The sequence below is a fragment of the Scyliorhinus canicula genome, chromosome 16 (assembly GCF_902713615.1).
Source record: "Scyliorhinus canicula chromosome 16, sScyCan1.1, whole genome shotgun sequence".
Classification (NCBI taxonomy): domain Eukaryota; kingdom Metazoa; phylum Chordata; class Chondrichthyes; order Carcharhiniformes; family Scyliorhinidae; genus Scyliorhinus; species Scyliorhinus canicula.
The window spans coordinates 133,631,670-133,654,251 of NC_052161.1; the positions used below are offsets into that span (position 1 = coordinate 133,631,670).

Consider the following 22,582-nt stretch of genomic DNA (forward strand, 5'->3'; position numbering starts at 1 on the left):
CCCTCCCTCCCAGACCCAACCTTCAACATGTTTGTGTGGATCAATAATGAACGGTGCCCGGCGGGGATTCCCTTGGTAGGTCGGTAGATCCCAGTTGAGCACGCCCAAGCGGGTTTAAAACCGACTTAGGCGTCCAAAGCTTGGTCATGCCCATTGTGGGCAGGATCCTGATCGCTGCGCCGTGCAAGATCCGGGTAGATCTCACAAGGTGTACTGGCTGCCGGGAAGTCCGTGGGAGACTTCTCCCGTTCTCCCGGCATCTAGCGATCGTGTCACGCTCCGGTTCGGGCGCAACGCGGCCGGTAGTTTATACCCATCGTCTATCAGAAACCTCTACTGTAGTTACTTCCAAAGTGTACCAAGACATCATCGATCTTGGTGGAAATGGGACCAAATCCTTCACATTTTCCGAAGAGGAGTGTAGCTCGGAAAGCAAAACAAAAAAGAGGCATTGTGAATTTTTCCTTCTTTTTCTCCGCGCTTCAGCGACTTCTGCCTGACCGACCAATCCGCCGTGAAGGAGCTGCTCTGAAATTCTCTCAGAGACCTCGACAGGGCAGAACATCCAGTCACCCCACAAATAGTTTGTGTGCCTGTCCTCCCACGTCAATGATCCTAGCACAGCATTTGTTTTTTGAAAAATACATTTAGAGTACCCAATTATCTTATTTTTTTTCCCAATTAAGGGGTAATTTAGCGTGGCCAATCCACCTACCCGGCACATCTTTGGATTGTGGGGGTGAAACCCACGCAGGCATGGGGAGAATGTGCAAACTCCACACGGACAGTGAGCCAGGGACGGGATTCGATCCTGGGTCCTCAGTGCCGTAGTCCCAGTGCTAACCACTGCACCACGTGCCGCCCTTTATGCCAGCATTTGTGAACAGGGAGGTCCGCTCATGATCGCAGCGAACTGGTAACTACAAACGCCCGGGGCCTGCGGATTACTGTAATATTTGTCAGCGATCACGGGGCGTTAGGGGAACGAGAACTGTTGCAAGTTAAGGCGTGAGAGGGAGAGTTTGGGATGACCTCATGCTTCCTAAGGATAGAATAAGGGAGAACAGCCAGGAGTGTTGAAATAGTTGAGTCGAAGGGATAATTTTAAAAAAAATTGTTCATGGGACGTGGGCGTCGCAGGCTGTGCCAGCATTTATTGCCCATCCCTAATTGCCCTTGAGGGGGCAGAACCACATTGCTGCGGGTATGGAGTCACATGTAGGCCAGATCAGGTAAGGACAGCAGATTTCCTTCCCTAAAGGACAGGCGAGTTATTAAGATAATAGTTTCATGGTCGGCATTTGACTTTTTAATACCAGATTTTTATGGAATTCAAATTTCACCATCTGCAGCGGCGGGATTTGAACTTGGGCCCCAGAGCATGACTCTGGGTCTCTGGTTTACTAGTCCAGGGACAATACCACTACACCACCGCCTCCCCCAGATAAAAAAGGCATCAAGGGAAAAATGATTTTAAAAAGCATGTAGCCTTTGATATTTACGCACCGAATCTATCTGAAGGAAAATCTAACCAAAATTTCAACACAATATAAAAGGTGGCATTCCCTTATAAAGGGGTTAGTGAGAATTAATAAGTAGCCCTTAAGTAAATCTCAAGGATTTCCTAGCTACACTCATCTTTGGAAAATGCGAAGTAGATTATTGGTCCCATTTCCACCAAGATCGATGAGGTCTTGGTACACTTTGGAAGTAACGGCAGTAGAGGTTTAGGGAAAAAAAATATTTAGGCCCCTGCTCTGTACGATATTGAGAAAGCTATATTGTTTATTTTCTTGCCCTCGTGGCCTGCTTGGTTACCTGAAAATCCGCTGACGCATTCACAGTGGAACATCTCGGCCTCCTTCACACGGCACTTGCCATTATTCCTACATGGGTTGGGTTGACAGGGGTTATTACCGCATTCTCCAACCCCACTGCCGTAGAGGACATCGCTGCCCGTTTCCTCCAGGTCATAGACCAGGTTGTTGACATCGAGCAGTCGAATGCAACCCTTGAGCCCCTTTGTTGCTCCTGTTCTCTCCGTAACACTGGAAAACAAAAGGCATTTTTGTAAAAAAAAAAAACCCCAGAGCAGTACTGTGGGCCTGACAACCGGTGTAATGATGCAACATACAAATTCGCAGAGAAAAGAAAAAAGCAAAGTACAGCGGGTGCTGCAAATTTTAAATAAACACAGAAAATTCTGGAAACCACTCAACAGATCAGGCAACGGACGAGCAGAGTTAATGTGTCAGGCTGGTAATTTTCCATCAGAATTTATCGAGCTGAAAAGCTAACCCTGTTTCTCCTCCCTCTGATATTGACTGTACCTCCAGCATATTTACCATTATTTTACTGAACGTTCAGGTAGGAAGTCAATTTTGATCGTTTTTTTTATATCTCGTTTCTTGGTGACTTGGGTTGCACACTACATTCAGATGGTAGTTTAAATCTGTGCAGACCGATGTCCTATTCCGGAACTGTGCCCTGTTACTTGGTGCCTCTATACTAGGGGGAGCACCATCAGCAAAGGTTCCTCTTCCTGATGGCGAAGGAGTAACCACTGAATGAATCATTTCCATGTAGATAGCGGCTTAGAGTTTAAGGTTCATTGCTTCAACAATTCTTGGATAACAATGCTGCCCCAGATCCTTCTCCCTCTTCACTTTTCTCTCAATCCCCCTCCCTTCTTCGAATCTCACCTCTGTGGTGTTCTTTGTGTTTCGTAGACTCAGGATGTGTTCACAAAGACCACACAAGCTAAGTTCAATAACAAAGCTAACGTTTAGTACACTACTTAATATACAACTTGACCATTTAATCCTATACCAAGCAATAATCTATTAAACTACACTATACTAATACTTGTCTCATGCACTCTGTCTTAAGCTGTACTCTGCTCTCTCCTACACTCTTTCCCACTCTCTCCTACACTCTCCCAGAAGCCTGAGAGTCAGTCCTTTTTATAGGTCGGTTCGCAGCTCCATCTAGTGGTCAATTGTGATATTACATTAACACTTTATACACTAGACATTCTGCATAATGTCACAACCTCTTGCCATGCTTTTGTTATCCCCTCTGACCTTTCCCTCCCTGACCCTGACCCATCAGGAAAGGGGTCACCTTTATCCCTTTACATCCACATCAGAAAGAATTTCCCGGCACTGAGCAGTTCTTCTGTCACCATTGGTTCTGTGCCCACTTCTTCAGCCAGTGTCTTCCTCCCATAAAGATGTTCCTTTCCCCCAACTTTAGGATTCTGCTTCCAGCTGCAACCCTCCCTCCGGCCTCCTGACCTGTCCAGATTGTTCCATTGAGAGATACCCACGTGACATCACCTCCCTTATCTCATGCTGCCCATCTAAACTAAAATCGTCTTCACTTCCGGGGTCCATCTCCCTCTATTCCCATCCTATTCATGTATTTGTCAAGATGCCCCTTAAACGTCACCATCGTCCCGGCTTCCACCACCTCCTCCGGCAGCAAATTCCAGGCACCCACTACCCTCTATGTAAAAGGAACAAGCTGAAGTCAATCCACCACGAATGAAGTCTGCGTAACCCAAAATCTGCATTTACCCTAAGTCCGGTATTGTCTGGGCAACCAGCACAGGTGCATTTTCAGAACCTGTCCTGAGATTGAGGAACCAAACAATATCAGAGATCTCGGGTGGGATTCTCCCGTTCGGCAGCAGAGTGTCCACGACATCGGAAACGCCGTCGCGTTTCACGACGGTATGAGCGGGCCACTGGAAGTACCGATTCTGGCCCTTGGATTCTGATCCATGCCGCTCCAGCCTCCCATCCCAGCGCGAACTGTGCGCCGCGCCAACCCGCGCATGCGCGTTGGCCTCCCTCAACGTGCCGGCCCCGACGCAACATGGCGCAGGAGTTCAGGGGCCGCGCGTAAGAAAATAGACCCGGGGTGCGAGAGGCCAGCCCGCCGACTGGTGGGCCCCAATCGCCGGAGGCCCACCCCCCGGGGTTGGAGCACCCCTCCCCCCCACAGGCCGCCCCCCCCCCCCCCCCCCCGACTGTGAGCGCAGAGTTCCCGCCGGCTGCGACCAGGTGTGGACGGAGCCGGCGGGACTCTGCCTTTTTAGAGCGGCCGTTTGGCCCATCCGGACCGGAGAACTAGCGGCCTGGCCGCGTACAGCGGCCCACGACCGGCGCCGTGCCAAACGCGCCGGCGCCGATTCTCCGCCTGTGCCAGCGTCGGGGCTGCATGGCGCGGTTGCGGGGATTCTTCGGCCTGGCGCGGGGCTGGGAGAATCCCGCCCACAATTTGTAATGTCAACCGTAGTTGTACCCAGCAGCACAAGCTCACATGCCACATTGTTCTTTCGAAGTGTAGTAACTGACATGTTGTAGGAAATGTGGCAACATAATTGTACAGAGTGGCCGGAATTCTCCAGTCGTTCGCTGGTGGTGGGATTCCCTGGTCTCACCAGTAGCTCACCACATCCCATGCGTTTCCAGCGGTGTGGGGTGGCTTCAAATGGAAATTCCCATTGACAGTGACGGGAACAGAAAATCCCGCCCCCAGCAAGGAGCACGTCGCCTCCCACCCCCGGGAAACACGCGGCTAGGAGGCCGGAGAATCCCAGCCAGCGTTGGGATAATGAGCAGGTTCTACCCAGGATGCCTGTCAATCATGCACTGGATTTACATTCCCCTTCAGAGGGAAGACACAGCCTCAGACTGTCCTATCGGATAGTCAAGTGCTTCTGCAATTGTGAGGGCAGCGTGCAGGCGCAAAGCTGAAAACAGACAATCAAATTATCAAAATACAAATTATGCCAGCCAGGGAAAGTAAAGAACATTTACAGTGCCATTTCATCCTCCGGCGCTCCTCCAAGGAACAGATCTGTGTCGAGATTTAGCCCGTCTGTTCCAGCAGGACTTTCCCCAATCACGTGCGGTTCACTGTCCACTGACAGCATCCCACTGCGTCGGTTACGATTCACAACCACTTGGTGCCATTTCCCAGGTCCTAGACGCCTTTTACTGATGATGATGCCCGTTCCAGAGCCAGTGTTGAACCTGCAGGGATTGAGAAAGAAACAAATTGACTACGGGAAGAATTGGGAACAGGTTGAATACTCAGCATCAACCAGATTCTCAGCTATTCAAGCACTGGCTTTCTCACAAGGTCTCTGAAAGCGATGTTCTTTATTATTGCAGTTTTTAAGTGTTGCAACAACTTTCAACTTGAGATCAATTTCCCATAGCTTGTTAATAAAACCTACTTATGATTGACAAACTCCATTACTTACGCAGACCTCAGAAATGTAACAGTCAAGAACAAGAGAGTAACAATTTACAAGCACATTCCACAAGCAATTATTGGGAAGATAAATGCTGAGTTGGGAGGGAGAGGTTAGGAACAATGACCGATACCTTGAACAAAAAGATTGGTTTTGAGGATGTTGTTAAAGGTGTAGAGAGAGGCAGAGAGGTAATGTATATGCTTTGACCTCATTTCGTTCTCCCCAAGGCTATACATGACGACAGGGAGGGGAAGAAGTAAATAGAATTCTGTAGCCCTGTGAGGAGTACAAGCTAACTGAGTTAAGGTTGTTCTGACTGAAGGAAAAATTGTTCTGGGACATGTCCTCCCACAGTCCAAAGATGTGCGGGTTAGGTCGATTGGCCATGATAAATTGCCCGTAGTGTCCTAAAAAAAAGTAAGGTTAAAGGGGGGGTTGTTGGGTTACGGGTATAGGGTGGATACGTGGGTTTAAGTAGGGTGATCATTGCTCGGCACAACATCGAGGGCCGAAGGGCCTGTTCTGTGCTGTACTGTTCTATGTTCTATGTTCAAGTTTCTAAAATGCTGAAAAGCATTGGTGAAATGAATTCTGGCAGGTTGTTTAAATTAAATTGCAGCATTTGCGGACACAAATAGAAATTTGAAACGGTCCCCTTCCATACCCATGGGCAGGAGATATCTGGAACAGACTAAGAAGAATGAGGGATGGGTGTGTGCCCGGTTACAAAAGGGACTGAATATCAAAGGGTATGCCCATGTAGGAACACAAGGGAAGTCAAAGGTGAGAGAAGACTATCTGACCCATTGAGACTCCTCTAATTAGAATCATACAATCCCGACAGTGCAGATGATTACTCGGCCCACTGAGTATATACCAACCCTCTGAAAGAGCACCTACCTAGGCCCATTCCCTTGGCCCATCTCCCCAACCCAGTATCCCCACCTAACCGTTGGACACTAAGGAGCAATTTAATATATCAGTTCACATAACCTGGGCCAGGATTCTCCCCAACCCGGCGGGGTGGGGGTCCCGGCGTAGCGGAGTGGCGCCAACCACTCCGGCGTCAGGCCTCCCCAGAGGTGCGGAATTCTCCACACCTTTAGGGGCTAGGCCCGCGTCGGAGTGGTTTCCGCTATGCCGATGGCGCCAAAACCAGTGCCAATGGCCGTTGGTGCTATGTCGCCCGGCATCGGGGCTGGCCGAAAGGCCTTCGCCGGTCCGCGCATGCGCCGGTGCATCAGCGGCCGCTGACATCACCACCGGCGCATGCGCGGTAGGGGGGTCTCTTCCGCCTCCGCCACGGTGGAGGCCGTGGCGGCGGCGGAAGGAAAAGAGTGCCCCCACGGCACAGGCCCGCCCGCCGATCGGTGGGGCCCGATTACGGGCCAGGCCACCGTGGGGGCACCCCTCGAGGTCCGATCACCCCGCGACCCCCCCCAGAACCCCAGGGGCCTGCTCGCACCGCCAATCTCGGCGGCACCACGTCGGCGGGATTGGCCTGTCAGCGGGGGGATTTCGGCCCATCGCAGGCCGGAGAATCGCCGCGGGGGGGCACGCTCCGACCCCCGCAGGGTCGGGGATTCGCCCGGGGCCGGCGTAAATCCCGCTCCCGCCGATTCCCGGGTGGCGGAGAATTCCGGCCACGGCGGGGGAGGGATTTACGCCGGCCCCGGGCGAATCCCCGACCCTGCGGGGGGTCGGAGAATTCCGCCCCTGCACATCTTTGGACTGTGGGAGGAAACCGGAGCACCCAGAGGATACCCACACAGACAAGGGGAGAACGTGCAAACTCCACACAGACAGTCACCCGAGGCCGGAATCTAATCTGGGTCCCTGCGTTGTGAGGCAGCAGTGCTAACCACTGTGGTGCCACAATAACTGCGTTAAATCTCCCATCAATATCATCCAGCTGCATTTTAAACAATCCAGATGTTTTGAGCTCTAATACCATTTGGTAGATTATTAAAAACAATTTTTTTTTTTTTTTTGTTTTTTTTTAAATTTAGATTACCCAATTATTTTTTCCAATTAAGGGGCAATTTAGCATGGCCAATCCACCTACTCTGCACATTTTTGGGTTGTGGGGGCGAAACCCACGCAGACACGGGGAGAATGTGCAAACTCCACACGGACAGTGACCCAGAGCCGGGATCGAACCTGGGACCTCAGCGCCGTGAGGCGGTTGTGCTAACCACTAGGCCACCGTGCTGCCCCTTAAAAACAATTATTACCCACTGACATGATTAAATACTCTTTTAACAGAAATGCACATTTTACCTGAGCTCCACATAGCCCTTTACAAGGGCTAGAGAGATGAAGTCTTTGCCTTTCTTCTGTCCATTATACAACAGTAGGCCATCTAGGTCAGAGGCACGGAATTCCAGACTGATGCGTACCGTGTAGTAAGCCTTCATCGTCTTAAATGCGAGGTAAGACTTGCCCCCAAACTCGGGTAAATGGTATACAATTGCTGCACAAAATGAAATAGATCTTAGCAGAATTTCAGGTATTAGCACTGACTGTGAGTTCTGAACAAGACCCATTGTTGAATTGACATATGATAACTTGATTAACCAAATAAGTAATAAAGACAAAAACAATGAGCGGGTATTTCAAACACCCCCCCCCCCCCCCCCCCCCCGGCATACTTTGTGGTACCCTCCTGCCCCGCCACTCGTTTCTCCATTGTTCGCACTCTCCACCACCGGGAACCTGCAGGGGAACGGAAGATTCCGGCAGCGGGAATGGCCGAAGGATTTTGGCCTTTAACGCATTTATTTTTTTAAATTTCATTTACGGGATGTGTGAGTCTCGTTGGCTGGGCCAGCATTTATTGCCCATCCCTAACTACCCTCCATTTCAGGGCATTTGAGAGTCAACCACATTGCTGTGGGTCTGGAGTCACATGTAGGCCAGACCGGGTAAGGACGGCAGATTTCCTTCCCTCAACAATGGTCATCATCAAACTTTTAATTCCAGATCATTATAGAATTCAAATTTCACCATCTGCCGTGGTGGGATTTGAAGCCAGGTCCCCAGATCTTGTCCTGGGTCCGTGGATTAATTAGTCTACACCACTGCCTCCCAATGCCAGTAATAATTTATAGAAAGCGAGACAAAGTTTATAATTTCACTTTGGTGCTTCCCTTTTTAAAATAAGGTAGTGGCAGGCAGCTTATAATCTTATTGAAGTGAGATTTCAAGAAACCTTTGAGAATTATATGTAACAGGTGGCTGTATATTTGAGTCTTGTGGACGCCATGTTAATGACTCCTTCCGTAACTGCAAAGTACTTTGCAGTTGGATCAGCCACTTTATTGCTTATATCCTTAACGTGCCTTAAACCAGGAGCAGAGATGAGAAAATGAAAGGTGATGTAATTTACACACTCTGGGAGACCTACAAGGTCAATATACAAAACCTTTGGGCATCACTGGCATGGCCAGCATTTGTTGCCTATCCCTAATTTCCCTTGGCTTGCCACACCATTTCAGAGGGCAGGTAACAGCCAACCATTGTGGGTCTGGAGTCACATGTAGGCCAAGCCAGGGTAAGTGCAGCAGATTTCCTTCCCCAAAGGCAAGGTGTTAAGTGAATGAGACAATTAACAATGGTTTCATGGTCACCATTACTGAGACAAAGTTTTCAATTCCAGAATATTGATTGAATTTAAATTCCACAAGGTGCCCTGGTGGGGTTTGAACCCTTCCCTCCGGATACATTAGCCTGAGCCTCTGGGTTACTGAAATGAATGAAAATGAAATGAAAATCGCTTATTGTCACGAGTAGGCTTCAATGAAGTTACTGTGAAAAGCCCCTAGTCGCCACATTCCGGCGCCTGTCCGGGGAGGCTGGGAATGGAGGGGTGAGACCTTGAAAGCATTTTCAACCAAGGAAGAGATTTTTAAAATCAAAACACTGCTCGACCAGGAGCCAATTAAGGCCACCGAGCACAGGGGCGAGAGGTGAACAGGAACTGGCGTGAGTTAGAACATGGGCAGCAGAATTTTGGATAATCTAAGATTTAGGGAGAATGTGGGCGAAGCAGCTAGGAGTGCACTGGAATGGTCCAGATGAGGTGACAACGCTATGAATAAGAATTTCAGCAACAGGTGAACAGAGACTGAGGGTGAAATTGGGCAAAGTTAAGGGGGTGGAAATAGATAGATTTTAGTTACATCGCAAATTGTGGTCGGGAGCTCATCTCAGGATCAGAAATGTGTAGGGGGGACGGGGAAATGGCAGGGGGGGGGGGGGGTGGCACTAAGTCATGTTGGGGAGCTACTGCAGACACGATGGGCCAAATGGCCTCCTCCTGCTCTGTAACAATTCTCTGTCACCATCTCGAACAGGTATGGAAAATGACAACATGGCATAATTCAATCGCAGAGTATTCCAAACATTAACAATTATTCAGCTATTTGGATGCCTAAATTGCAAAAGAAAATGTAACGGGCACCATTACATGTGAAGGAAAAATGTGAGAGCTTATGGGAAAAGAGTGGGGAACTGGGGAAAACTAAATATCTTTCTCAAAGATATGGCACAGCAGTGATTCTATGAAATGAATCTAGTTTATGACTTACAGGGCAAATACAATGCTAACAACGGTGTATATTATTCACTTAATAACATAACTTGGTCAAGGGCTCTGGTTAGGCTCTTTACGTCTATGTCCTCCAGTTTCCGTCAAAAAAATAACACCATTGACATGAAGAATTGGCTCCATCTTATGCACTTTGAGCAAAGATACACAATACGAGCTGGATTAGGCCTTGACATATTGCAGTGCAGAATAGGTTCACTGCCGGTCCATGGCAGAGATGCTGCAGGTTGGGCCCCTGATTTTGGAGGTAGCGTGCAGAGGTTTCATCACTTTCTCATAAGAAGGGTGGTGTGGAGGCTGGGCCTGATCCAGCTCAAGGTAATCTTTAGGGCAAAGCAAACCAGGGCAAAGATGGGAATTTCCCCCCAGAGGCGGACCATAGGTGTGAGTGATGATCTGGGGACCCGACCAATCACGCACACATGTTCTGGTCTTGTCCCAAACGGCTGAGTTTTTGGGTCTCCTTCCTGAACAACATGTTGTCTATTCTGAAAGTCGAATCAGAGCCTGTCTTGTTTCCATCTTCAGGGCGCCGGATACGGTAGCAACCTTTCATTGCATGTTTTAAGAACCTAATCAGTGTCAGTTGCTGGGGTGGGGGGTGGAGTGAGGTTGGGAAGGGACAGATATGAGCTGTGCGGGGTTATATTGTATTCAGTATTTTTTCTTGTACGTTGTATTTGGGGAATTGTAAACATGTAAACTTTTTGTATTATTTGGTAAAATTGAAAAGCTTTAATAACAATATTTTTAAATAAAGAAGGGTGGCGTTGGGGGTGGGGTGGGTGACTATCAGAAAACTATGCTGGCCTTGGAAAAAAAGACACCTCCATGTTTCTTTCGCCCAGACATGATACTTAGAGAAACAAAGTAAAGGGAAAGGTTTAAGAGCCAGGAGTAAATTCTTGCTTCATGGGTATCAGCAAGGTTCCAGGTTCAATCATTGGTCCACACTAAGAGAGTTTGATGACTGCAATGGCAACGGTCGGATACTGTAAATGGCCACATACCTCTCTGGGCCCGGCAGGGGGGGGGGATGGCTATTATCGGCACTCTGACTTCTTATTGCAGCGATCTCTACTGGAAATGGTTATTATTTTATTTTTTTTTAATTTAGAGTACCCAATTATTTTTTACAATTAAGGGGCAATTTAGGGTGGCCAATCCACCTATCCTGCACATCTTTTGGGTTGTAGGGGCGAAACCCACGCAGACACGGGGAGAATGTGCAAACTCCACACGGACAGTGACCCAGGGCCGGGATTCGAACCCGGGTCCTCAGCGCCGCAGGCAACAATGCTAACCACTGTGCCACCGTGCTGTCCTGGGGATGGTTATTATGAAAATTAGATGAAGATGGAATCAGATTTGATGTCCTTCAGTCTAATCTCCTGCCAACATTCACTCACAAAGGTCCGAGATGTCTAATGGCCAGTTGTGCAGAAGACCATAGGGCCTTTAAACTTTACACCAGTTAAGAGCCAACAACATCTGGGGAAACAAAGAATTGGAGAGAACAAGTCTGGGGGAGAGGCAAGGGGAAGCAACGGGGAGTCTCACCCTTCGACTGATTACTTAGAAAATAAAAACGCCCCATTGTCACTCTTGCATTTCTTACTTTGCTCACAAACTGCTCCTCCCCTTCCAGCCGGACAACTGCAAGTGTAATCATTCCCATCATCTTCACAGGTACCTCCATGGAGGCAAGGATGGACATCACATGGCTTGGGGTAGTAGACAACTGGCAGTTTGTCATGGATTTCCTTGGGGATATGGGGCCTCCTGGTCGTGGCTGCCTTTGTTGTGGTTGCCGTGGTGGAAAGCGCCTTGACCGGTTGGTGGGGTTTCGGCCGTCTGGTGGTAGAGAGGGGCCGCCTGGTAATGGTCAGGGGGAAGGTGACCAGTGTAGACGCAGTGGTTACCGGAATTGTTGTGGCTGCTGTGGTTGTGCTGGTGGTTGTGAACAACACTGGTGCCAAATCTACAACAAAAATCAGATAAGAAAACCCACATACAAACTAAATTAAACCACCTGTCCCATAATGGATGGCAACAGAATTTAAAACATTTTGATAAGCTACATTTACATAAATCTGTCAAATGTTAATTATAACAACCTCCATTTGTACATCAGTCTGTCAAAACAAAAAATAATTGTATCCACACAGCAAGGTACTTTTTAAAATTAAAAATATATTTTTCACCTACATTTCAGATCCACATAATGCTATCTGGGTGATTTAATTTCCAGAACTTTCACTTCACAGCCGCATTCTACATCTGTCTTTGAGCTGTACATACCTTGCAGGAAAAATAGAGACACTCACCCTCACTCCCTTTATCATTCCATGGAATACAAAAGGCAACTGGAAGATGGTGAAGGTTATTAGCCCCTCAGTTTTATGGGAAAAACAAGATTTAAGAAATCCTCCTCCCCCAGATCATTTGGATGGTTTAAAGGTGAAGCAATGAGCCTAACATCCACTATAAGCTATGAACATAAATCACAGCTAATGTACGGGAAGACTCTGCAATTCTTAACGCAGAACCCACTTCTCTCTCCCTCACCAGTTGCCAAGGCCTCAAATATCAGGATAAGCCGACAAAGGGCTTCTTCTCTACCTGCCTATCATTGAAAAACAGTTTTGAGCCTCTCGCCTACCCATGCAGGCTTGTGAATTAGTGGACAACGTCTAATTCCGGCCAACCAACATATCTGCTACAGTTCAAAGTGTTAAAAGCCCATAGCACAAAGGTTGTACTGCTCCACGTACCTGAAAGACTGAAGGATGAAACAAGCCCAGGTTCAAACAAAACGCTGGGTAGCATTGCTGGAGGGACAGAATTGAAAAGCGTTTAAATGTAGTTGGGGGCCGAAAATAATCTTGGGCGATGGTGCCAAATGGGTGAAACGGGATTGGCTGACCTTTTACACAGTGTCTTACATTCATTTCCATTGACTGCAGTGGTGTGACCACACTCAGAGTGCACTGTGGGCAATTCTAGATTCCACATTACACAGAGAAGCACTGGGGGAAGAGCAAAAAGGATTTGCATGGATAATTCCAGAACTGAAAGTCCAGATCAGCCTAATCCCGCTTTCCCCCCATATTCTTTGATCCCCTTCGTCCCAAGTGCTATATCGTTTCTTTAATTTTACTTTTTTTTTCCAATTAAGGGGCAATTTAGGGTGGCCAATCCACCTAACCTGCACATCTTTGGGTTGTGGGGGTGAGACCCACACTGACATGGGGCGAATGTGCAAATTCCACACGGACAGTGACCCAGGGCCAAGGGGGCAGAAGTGTTAACCACTGTGCCACCCTCTAAGTGCTGTATCTAACTGCTTCTTGAAAACATGCAATGTTTTGGCCTCAACAGGCTCACCACTCTCTGTGTAAAGACATTTCTCCTCATCTCTGCCCTTAATGGTCTTTGGACTGTGACCCCTGGTTCTGGACACACCCACCATCGGGAACATCCTTCCTGCATCTACCCTGTCCAGTCCTGTTAGAATCTTTTCCTGTGAGATCCCCCCTCATTGTTCTGAACCCCAGCAAATACAATCCTAACCGATTCAATCTCTTGTCATACGTCAGTCCCACTGTCCCAGGAATCAGCCTGGTAAACATTCGCTGCACTCTCTGCATAGCAAGAACACCCTTCCTCAGATAAGGAGACCAAAACTGCACACAATACTCCAGCTGTGGCCTCACCAAGGCCCTGCATAATTGCAGCAAGATATCCCAGCTCCTGTACGAGAATCCTCTCGCTACGAAGGCCAACATACCATTTGCCTTCTTTACTGCCTGCTGTACCTCCATGTTTACTTTCAGTTACTGGTGTAGGAGGGCTCCCAAATCTCGTTGCACATTCCCCTCTCCTAATTTATGGCCATTCAGATAATAGTCTGTCTTCTCGCTTTGGCTACCAAAATGGATAACCTCACATTCTCCAAATTATACTGCATCTGCCATTCCTTTGCCCACCCACTCAACTCGTCCAAATCACACTGAAGGATCTCTGCGTCCTCCTCACAGCTCACCCTCCCACCCAACTTGGTGCCATCTGCAAATTTTGAGATATTAGTTCCCTCATCTAAATCATTAACATATGTTCTGAACAGCTGGGGTCCTAGCACCGATCCCTGCGGTACCCCACTGGTCACTGCCTACCAATTTGATAAAACCCCGTCCACTCCTACTCTTTGTTTCCTGTCTGCTAACTAGTTTTCCATCCACCTCAATACACAGCCCCCAATCCCATGCGCTTTAATTTTACATGCTCTTATGCAAAACTTTGTAAAAAGCCTTCTTAATGGCCAAATACACCACATCTACTGGCCCCCTCTTGTCAACTTAACTAGTTGCGTCCTAGAAGAATTCCAGTAGATTTATCAAGCATGATTTCCCCTTCATAAATCCATGCCAACTCTGTCCGATCCTTACAGTGCAGAAGGAGGCCATTCGGCCCATCGAGTCTGCACCGTGCCTTGGAAAGAGCACCCTACCCAAGGGTCAAAACCCCACCCTATCCCCATAACCCAGTAACTACACCCAACACGAAGAGCAATTTTGGACACCAAGGGCAATTTATCATGGCCAATCCACCTAACCTGCACATCTTTGGACTGTGGGAAGAAACCGGAGCACCCGAAGGAAACCCACGAACACACGGGGAGGATGTGCAGACTGTAAGGGACCTACATTTGTCTTCAGCAATCTTTTTCTGTTCACGTACCATTAGAAACTTTTATAGACAGTTTTTGCGTTCCTTGCAAGCTTACTCTCGTGCTCTATTTCACCATTTGATCCCTTGGTCTTTCTTGAATTAAAAACTGCTCTCAATCCTCAGACCTGTTGTTTTTCCTGGCCAAGTTGTATGCCTCTTCCTTGGATCGAATACTATCTCTAATTACCCTTGTAAGCCATGGATTGGCTAACATTCCCATCTTACTAATGTGCCAGAAAGGAATTGTTGCATTCCTTAAAGTAATGTTCCCCAATCAATCAAAGCCAACTTATGCCTCACATCATCGCAGTTTCCTTTATTAAGATTCAGGACCCTAGTCTCAAAATCAACCACTCTGCTCTCCATATTGATGGAAAATTATCTCATATTGTGGTTGCTCATCCCCAAGAAGTCTCGCGCAACTATATTGCCAATGATTCCGTTCTCATAGAATTTACAGTGCAGAAGGAGGCCATTCGGCCCATCGAGTCTGCACCGGCTCCTGGAAAGAGCACCCTACCCAAGGTTAACATCTCCACCCTATCCCCATAACCCAGTCACCCCATCCAACACTAAGGGCAATTTTGGACACTAAGGGCAATTTAGCATGGCCAATCCACCTAACCTGCACATCTTTGTGGGAGGAAACCGGAGCACCCGGAGGAAACCCACGCACACACGGGGAGGATGTGCAGACTCCGCACAGACAGTGACCCAAGCCGGAATCGAATCTGGGACCCTGGAGCTGTGAAGCCATTGTGCTATCCACAATGCTACCGTGCTGCCCTTTTTTCTGATGCAGAACAGAAGCAGCTGTTACACATTACACATTGCCCGGTCCAGGATGGGCGGCACGGTAGCACAGTGGTTAGCACAGTTGCTTCACAGCAGCCGGGTCCCAGGTTCGATTCCCGGCTAGGGTGACTGTCTGTGCGGAGTCTGCACGTTCTCCCCGTGTTTGCATGGGTTTCGAGTGCTCCGGTTTCTTCCCACAAGTCCTGAAATACGTGCTTGTTAGGTGAATTGGACATTCTGAATACTCCCTCAGTGTACCCGAACATGGGCAGCATGGCGGCACAGTGGTTAGCATTGCTGCCTCACGGCACCGAGGTCCCAGGTTCGATCCCGGCTCTGGGTCACTGTCCGTTTGGAGTTTGCGCATTCTCCCCGTGTTTGCATCGGTTTCAACCCTACAACCCAAAGATGTGCAGGGTAGGTAGATTGGCCATGTTAAATTGCCCCTTAATTGGAAATAATGAATTGGGTACTCTAAATTTATATTTTTAAAAAACAGGCGCCGGAATGTGGCCACTGGGAATTTTCACAGTAACCTCATTGCAGTGTTAATGTAAGCCCTAATAAAGATCATTATTATGTTCTCTTGTTGGTTCCTCAATGTATTAGTCCAGAACACCATCCCTTGTACAGTCCAGGAATTCCTCCTCCATGGTATTGTGGCTAATCCTGATGTGCCCAATCTATATGTGGAATAAAATCACCCATAATCACAGATGGTCCTTTATTCCATGCGCCTCTAATTTCCTGTTTAATGGCATTATATTGATGGGGAAGACTAAATAAATAGATTGAGCAGAAGTCCGTAGGGAACATAAACGGGCAAGTCCCCCAGAATTAACTAGCCTGTTTCCGTGGTGTAAATTCAATGGGTTGAATAGCCATGCTTTTGTCCATGTTGAAACCGAGGAAGGGGGACGGGGGAGGAATTTTAAAACGGCGGATGGCACCACAGTTCAGGATTCCATCCCTCATTCCCGGCGTTCGGGATTTTTATGCACCCCCCATTGGCATTGCTTTCCATTGTCTACGCCATTTTGTGTGGCTCGCCTGTCCTGCCGCTGGGGAAACCGCTGCGTCCGGGGGGGGGGGGGGGGGGGGGGGGGAGTCACCTTCGGCGGCCCCAAAAGATCCAGCCAGCGGGAAAATCCTGTCCGTAGATTCCTGGGCTCGAAACAGGGATCAGTACAGCAACAGCAAGTGGAGTGCAAACCCATCAATGTCTTTTCTTCAAAGTGGACCTCTGACCTTACTTTTGCTTTAAGATTTCACAGGGCACGTTCACAGAACCCAATGCTCTGCCACGTAGACTGTCCCACACCCTGAATGTACTGAGGCCGCTTTAGCTCGGTTGGCTGGACAGCTGGTTTGTGATGCGGAGCAAGGCCCGTAGCGTGGGTTCAATTCCCGTACCGCCTTCTCAACCTTGCTCCCCGCTTGAGGTGTGGTGATCCTCAGGTTAACTCGCCACTGGTCAGTTCTGCCCCACTCAAAGGGGAAAGCAGCCTATGGTCATCTGGGACTTTACTTAATTAGGTACCGAGAACCTTGGTCTATTTACCTTCCTACCACTAGAGGGTGATAGTGGTACTCTTTCATTCACTTCAGCCTGGCAAGCATTTTATCACATGCTGCGTGGAACTTTCCGGAGAATTTTAGCAAATAAAACAGCTGTTCCAGTTGTCAGCCAAAACTCTGCGGAGGTGTACCTTTCTTTCAAAAAAAAGGAACATCTGCAGAGCTGAGTTGATTATGATGAGGTTGTGTTACCCAGAACACGCTGTGAGAGATGCTAGCCTTCCCTGGAGGGTGCAAATATTAACATTCCAGCAAGTTATATTTCTCCACAGTACAGCACCGTAAGGTTCAGAATACTTGGCAGAAGATGCCGTTCGTTAACAAGCACTGACAATTAAAAATGGATAATGACTCCATTTATAGGCTGGTAAAGAAGGTGCATTTATACAACTCAGAAAAAAGTTACTAATCGTGACCAGGAGTTTTATAGACTACGAAGGTCTCTGGTTTAGGTTTTGGGCCTGTGTTATTTAGTCAGAGTTACGATGGCATTGTGGGACAGTCTGGCCAAGACTTCTGGCTGCTTTGCACTGATGTGTGTGGGTTGCCAAGTCAGTTCAGCTGTTCCACAACGCTAAATAGCCCAGTGATGCTCAATGTGTCAGCCTAGGCATGAAGGACCAGTGGGACTCTCACCCAGAGAGGCCTCTAACAGCGTAAGAATGAAGACAGAAATCTGAGCAGGTGGCCATGGGAAAGAGAATGGAAAACACATTACCAAAGTCCATGATTTTGATATTGTCCTGTTCTGGCTTCTTCACAATAATAGATTTCTTCTTCGAGAGTCTTACTTGCTGAAGTAAAGCCTTTTGTACATCACGGGAAGTGTAGATTGTTCCTGGGAAAATTAGAAAACATAATATTGACACAAAAAGATTCTGCAACTTTTTTAAAAATCCTTGGAACAAGACTAGCCTATTGACCTTTCTGTTCATTCCTTGTGATTGACTCTTGCGATAGGTTGGCCCATATTGTACTTACTTGGGTCAAAGTGGACTTCAATGGTGGCACGCACGGATTTGCTGGAACCCAGACCACGCACTCGGACACTCTTGAAATCTCTCTTCACGTTCGAGTTCCCCAAGAGTTCTTCCAGCTGGACGGAGTTGAGATTGTGCGACACATGGTTAAACAATCAGACGTTAGCAACAACCTTAACCCGGCTCAAAACAATGCGACTAGTCAATTCCTATTCAGAGATAATTGCGTTGTGTGTGGTTCTCAACCAAAATTGTGTGGATGGGTAACCTCTTTGCTGGTATCCTTACCCCTCACCCCAACACACAGAATGACTGACTGAGTGCCCAATTTTAGGAGGGCTTCCAAAATGTGACGGGTGCAACTGATACGGACAGAAGGGAAAATGTGAGGGCGAAACAACTTGTGCCAAATTTTCAAGCTGTTTGCCAAGATTAAGCGAAGCGTAATATTAGCAAATGCCTGTAATGAAGGGTTCCTAATGGGCTCATTGGAATGGGAAGGAGAAGGTGGTGGTATGATAGCGGCATTTAAGGGCATCTGGACAAATATATGAATAATGTGGGAATGGAAGGATGCGGACTCTGTAAGTGCAGATGGTTTTAGTTTCAGCAGGTAGCATGCTTGGAGGGCTGAAGGGCCTGTTCCCGTGCTGTATTGTTCTTTGAAACTCCATTGCTGCCGTGAACCAGGTTTAATTTAAATTTGCTTTAACCGAAAAGCATTTGCAGTATATACTCCCTCTCCACTAAATGGCAAGCAAAACTTACTTCGCTAAATAAAAAGGGTAACAGCAGTAGGAGGCTGAATGGAGGTGAATGTCACCCAGGGATGAAAACGCGGTTCCCAGAGGTTGCTGGTGAAAGAGGGGATTAACCGCAATGCTCTGCGGCAGCAATACTCAATCCATTCTTCATAGAGAATGAAGAAAGTGGGCTCTGGACCAACACATTACAATGCATGGCAAATAAATCAGAAACGAGATCCATCGGCATGTTAGCGATCAAGCTTCAGAAGCTGATGCGCACCAAAAATTTAGCAAGTTTCACTTTTAATTTCTGGAAACGGATTTGGCTAATTAACAGTATCCGCCAACATCCTTGGCCTACTTCGGGGGACAAGAGGATCATTCATCAGTTGCCAACTATCACTTACAGCACTCTCAATACTTCTGGCCGTTTCACCAAACAGTTCCGACTTAGGATCATCCATCTCCGGAATGTAAAAAAGTTCTTGACCCTCGACCTCTTCCAAAACGAGCACTCCTTGGAATACCTTAGTAGCTATTGAAAGCAAAATCACAGTGGGAAACCTGGCATTAATCAATGCCCCTGTCAGCAGCAATAAACAAAGCTGTATCACTGGCTGATAGAACAGTGAATGGTGGTTGGTAGTGCCAGTCTTAGGGTTAGTAGAATGACATATTCTTTGAATTAGTAGTTCAGAGGAAGCTTGGAATAGGTGTACATGTGAATTTGGTTCATAACACAATGCCATAAATACCAGATTTTACCACAAGATTTGCTCCACAGCTCCAAACTATTGAGGTTGGCAAGAAGTTAAGCAGACAAAGAGAAAAGAGTTGTTAGAGAAGAGGCAGGTTTAAACCAGCAGGAAATGAATAAAGAAATTAGATTTCCAGAGCAGTAGCTTCTCAATAGAAATTAAAACACACTTTGCATCAGTGACATTCAGACTGCACTTTCATGCAGGCATGAATACATCGCTGATTGATTCAATTCCTTCTATTATTTGAAATGCCATCATTTACTTAAGTTCTTGATTGGAGGTTTATGGAGAGAAAGAATTTCCAACACATTCGTCTGCAATGAATTCAAAATCTATAATTTGCAAAATACGAAGACGCATTTACTACCGCAATGCTCTCACTGAATGGATTTTCAGAATTCCTGTGAAGTCCCGGCCAACCTGCTTAGGCTGGCTACATGTAGGCACTTGGAAAGAAAATGAATTGTCGGTTCGCAATTAAAAAAATGTTGGAATAGTCTCATTAAAAAAATGAAAATGAAACACGAGGGGATTTGTTTTCTGCTGCATTTCTGTTATCATTGTGCTAGAATATTGCCACTGGCTCTACTATTTTAACACTAAGTGGGTGAACAAACTGCGTTACGATACTGCAGACAAAAATGTAACTTCATTAACCAGCGCAGTAAAAACAAGAGTAAATTGTACCCCATGGATCCATCAGGTGCCTGTGTTAAATTGCCACAACTTCTGCGGGTGGAATTTCTGCACCGGAAAAATGAAAAATGAAATGAAAATCGCTTATTGTCACAAGTAGGCTTCAAATGAAGTTACTGTGAAAAGCCCCTAGTCGCCACATTCCGGCGCCTGTTTGGGGAGGCTGGTACGGGAATTGAACCGTGCTGCTGGCCTGCCTTGATCTGCTTTAAAAGCCAGCTCTTTAGCCCTGTGAAAATGAAAATCGCTTATTGTCACGAGTAGACTTCAATGAAGTTACTGTGAAAAGCCCCTAGTCGCCACATTCCGGTGCCTGTTCGGGGAGGCTGTTACGGGAATCGAACCGTGCTGCTGGCCTGCTTTTAAAGCCAGCGATTTAGCTCAATGTGCTAAACAGCCCCTGTGCTAAACCAGGTTCAGTTTTTAAGACAGTGAAGGCTAAATTTTTGTGTGCACGTGAAGGCAGTCTGTGTCTTATCAATATGCACTGATGTGGACAAGGTAACGTGAGTTTACACTCAGAACACTGCCCCCAAATAATCCAGTTCACCCAACACCTGGCACGCTGACAAAAACTGCAGAGCCACCTGGCTCTGGAAAAGTGTTAGTGATCTCAGCCAAATGTGGCTCTTGTGTTCATCGAGGTACTTACGTAGACAGTTGCTTCCCTCACCATCCACAGACGCCGTTTTTCCATCAGGACAACAGCCAAACTCGGTGTTATCGCACGATGACCTTTCAATTGGGACTGGCGTTGGAACAACTATTAAGGACTCATTGGAACCTACAGATGACAAATACCGAGCTATAACTTAGGTCAGCTACACACTGAACTCTAAAAATTAAAAGCTGTTCAAGGCATCTTTTAAATGCTTTACTTGAGCTTCTAAATGCAATAAGTAAAGGCCATTATATTTGACAGTCCCAGGCCGGCACGGTGGCGCAGTGGTTAGCACTGCTGCCTCACGGCGCCGCGGACCCGGGTTCGATCCTGGCCCCGGGTCACTGTCCGCGTGGAGTTTGCACATTCTCCCCGTGTCTGCGCGAGTCTCACTCCTATAAACCCAAAGATGTGCAGGGTAGGTAAATTGCCCCTTAATTGGAAAAAGAATTGGGTACTCTAAATTTATTTAAAAAAAAAGATCTGACAGACCCACAGAACAACTGGAGGCGATTATTTTAACAGCGTTGTACACTGAACAAATTATGATGTCTACATATTAACACCAAAAATATGACAATGAAAATGAAAATCGCTTATAGTCACGAATAGGCTTCAATGAAGTTACTGTGAAAAGCCCCTAGTCGCCACATTCCGGCGCCTGTTCGGGGAGGCTGGTACGGGGATTGAACCCGCGTTGCTGGCCTGCCTTGGTCTGCTTTAAAAGCCAGCGATTTAGCCCAGTGTGCTAAACCAGCCACAAACTGCAATTATTCGTGCATGTCTAAGCCATAATCTATATTAATCCATTCTTTCACAGCACTCTGGGCAGTGAAATCGATATTAGCACATGAATATTCGACACAAATAACATAAAATTACTTTCTCCGCTAACACATTAAAAAAGGTGGTTTGATCCCATAAAAGGCAACAGAATCTCGAACAAATCAGCATGTGAGCCGAACGGTTCCTTCTCTGCTGTTGGATTTTGTGATGAAGCATTTGGATCGAGCGACTTCACAATTTTAGACTCCAACCTTTGGGTGCTTTATAAAAATTGGGTTTAAACGGACAAGGGGAGTGAACTTGTACCTCGTGCTTGTGAATGACACATCACAGAAAATATGTTGCCTTGACAACCAAAAACCTTCTACGGTGTCGTGAGGTCACTGGGAACGCACACATCAACTCAGTAGGGTTGCCATCACAGTCACTTATTTAATATTCAGAACATTGTTAAATTATGTTTTATATAAATCCTCTTGGTGCAAATAAAGAATACATATGCAACGGAGACTTGCCAGATAAAGCCAATGTAAGGCATGAATTATTTAGTTGCATCTGTCTGCTTTGATAAATATTGTATCTAATGAATGCTACTCTGCACCTTTATTTACAGCAAAGGTTTTTAATGTATACTCAACTTAACAGAGTTACTTGAAATATAAGTACTAGAATAATTCTTTGTATTCCAATTTTACACTTTGAGCTTGCTCACTGCAAACAGCTAATGGCCAAGTTCAGCTGCAAGGGCAGAGGTCTCACACGTATGACCACATGGTCACTGGGGGAACTGAATGGTGAGCTTTACTTTCAATGGGAATAGCTGAATTCCTACTGGTCACCAGCCTTCAGCACGTGCCCAGTGACTCTGCTTTTCCAACTCTGCGGGGCAGCGAGAACATTTTAGGTAGCACTGCTGATGGGAGAGGAGCCTGTGGACTAAGGTGCTATGTTTGACTTTTGAATTTGTGCT

At 47.1% G+C, this 22,582-nt stretch overlaps 1 protein-coding gene across 11 annotated transcripts in view; it reads right to left on the reverse strand.

Annotated features, from left to right (window-relative positions):
* agrn (agrin) overlaps nucleotides 1–22,582 on the reverse strand; it is a 534,448-nt gene that overhangs the window by 51,323 nt on the left and 460,543 nt on the right. For all 11 annotated transcript variants that reach the window (XM_038822298.1, XM_038822297.1, XM_038822305.1 and 8 more), the window contains 8 exons: nucleotides 20,818–20,949; nucleotides 19,116–19,243; nucleotides 17,964–18,078; nucleotides 17,701–17,820; nucleotides 11,497–11,859; nucleotides 7,550–7,742; nucleotides 4,827–5,042; nucleotides 1,819–2,048 (listed from right to left, as the gene is read on the reverse strand). In XM_038822298.1, the coding sequence (XP_038678226.1) occupies nucleotides 1,819–2,048; nucleotides 4,827–5,042; nucleotides 7,550–7,742; nucleotides 11,497–11,859; nucleotides 17,701–17,820; nucleotides 17,964–18,078; nucleotides 19,116–19,243; nucleotides 20,818–20,949 (1,497 nt within the window). The remainder of the gene's footprint in view (nucleotides 1–1,818; nucleotides 2,049–4,826; nucleotides 5,043–7,549; nucleotides 7,743–11,496; nucleotides 11,860–17,700; nucleotides 17,821–17,963; nucleotides 18,079–19,115; nucleotides 19,244–20,817; nucleotides 20,950–22,582) is intronic.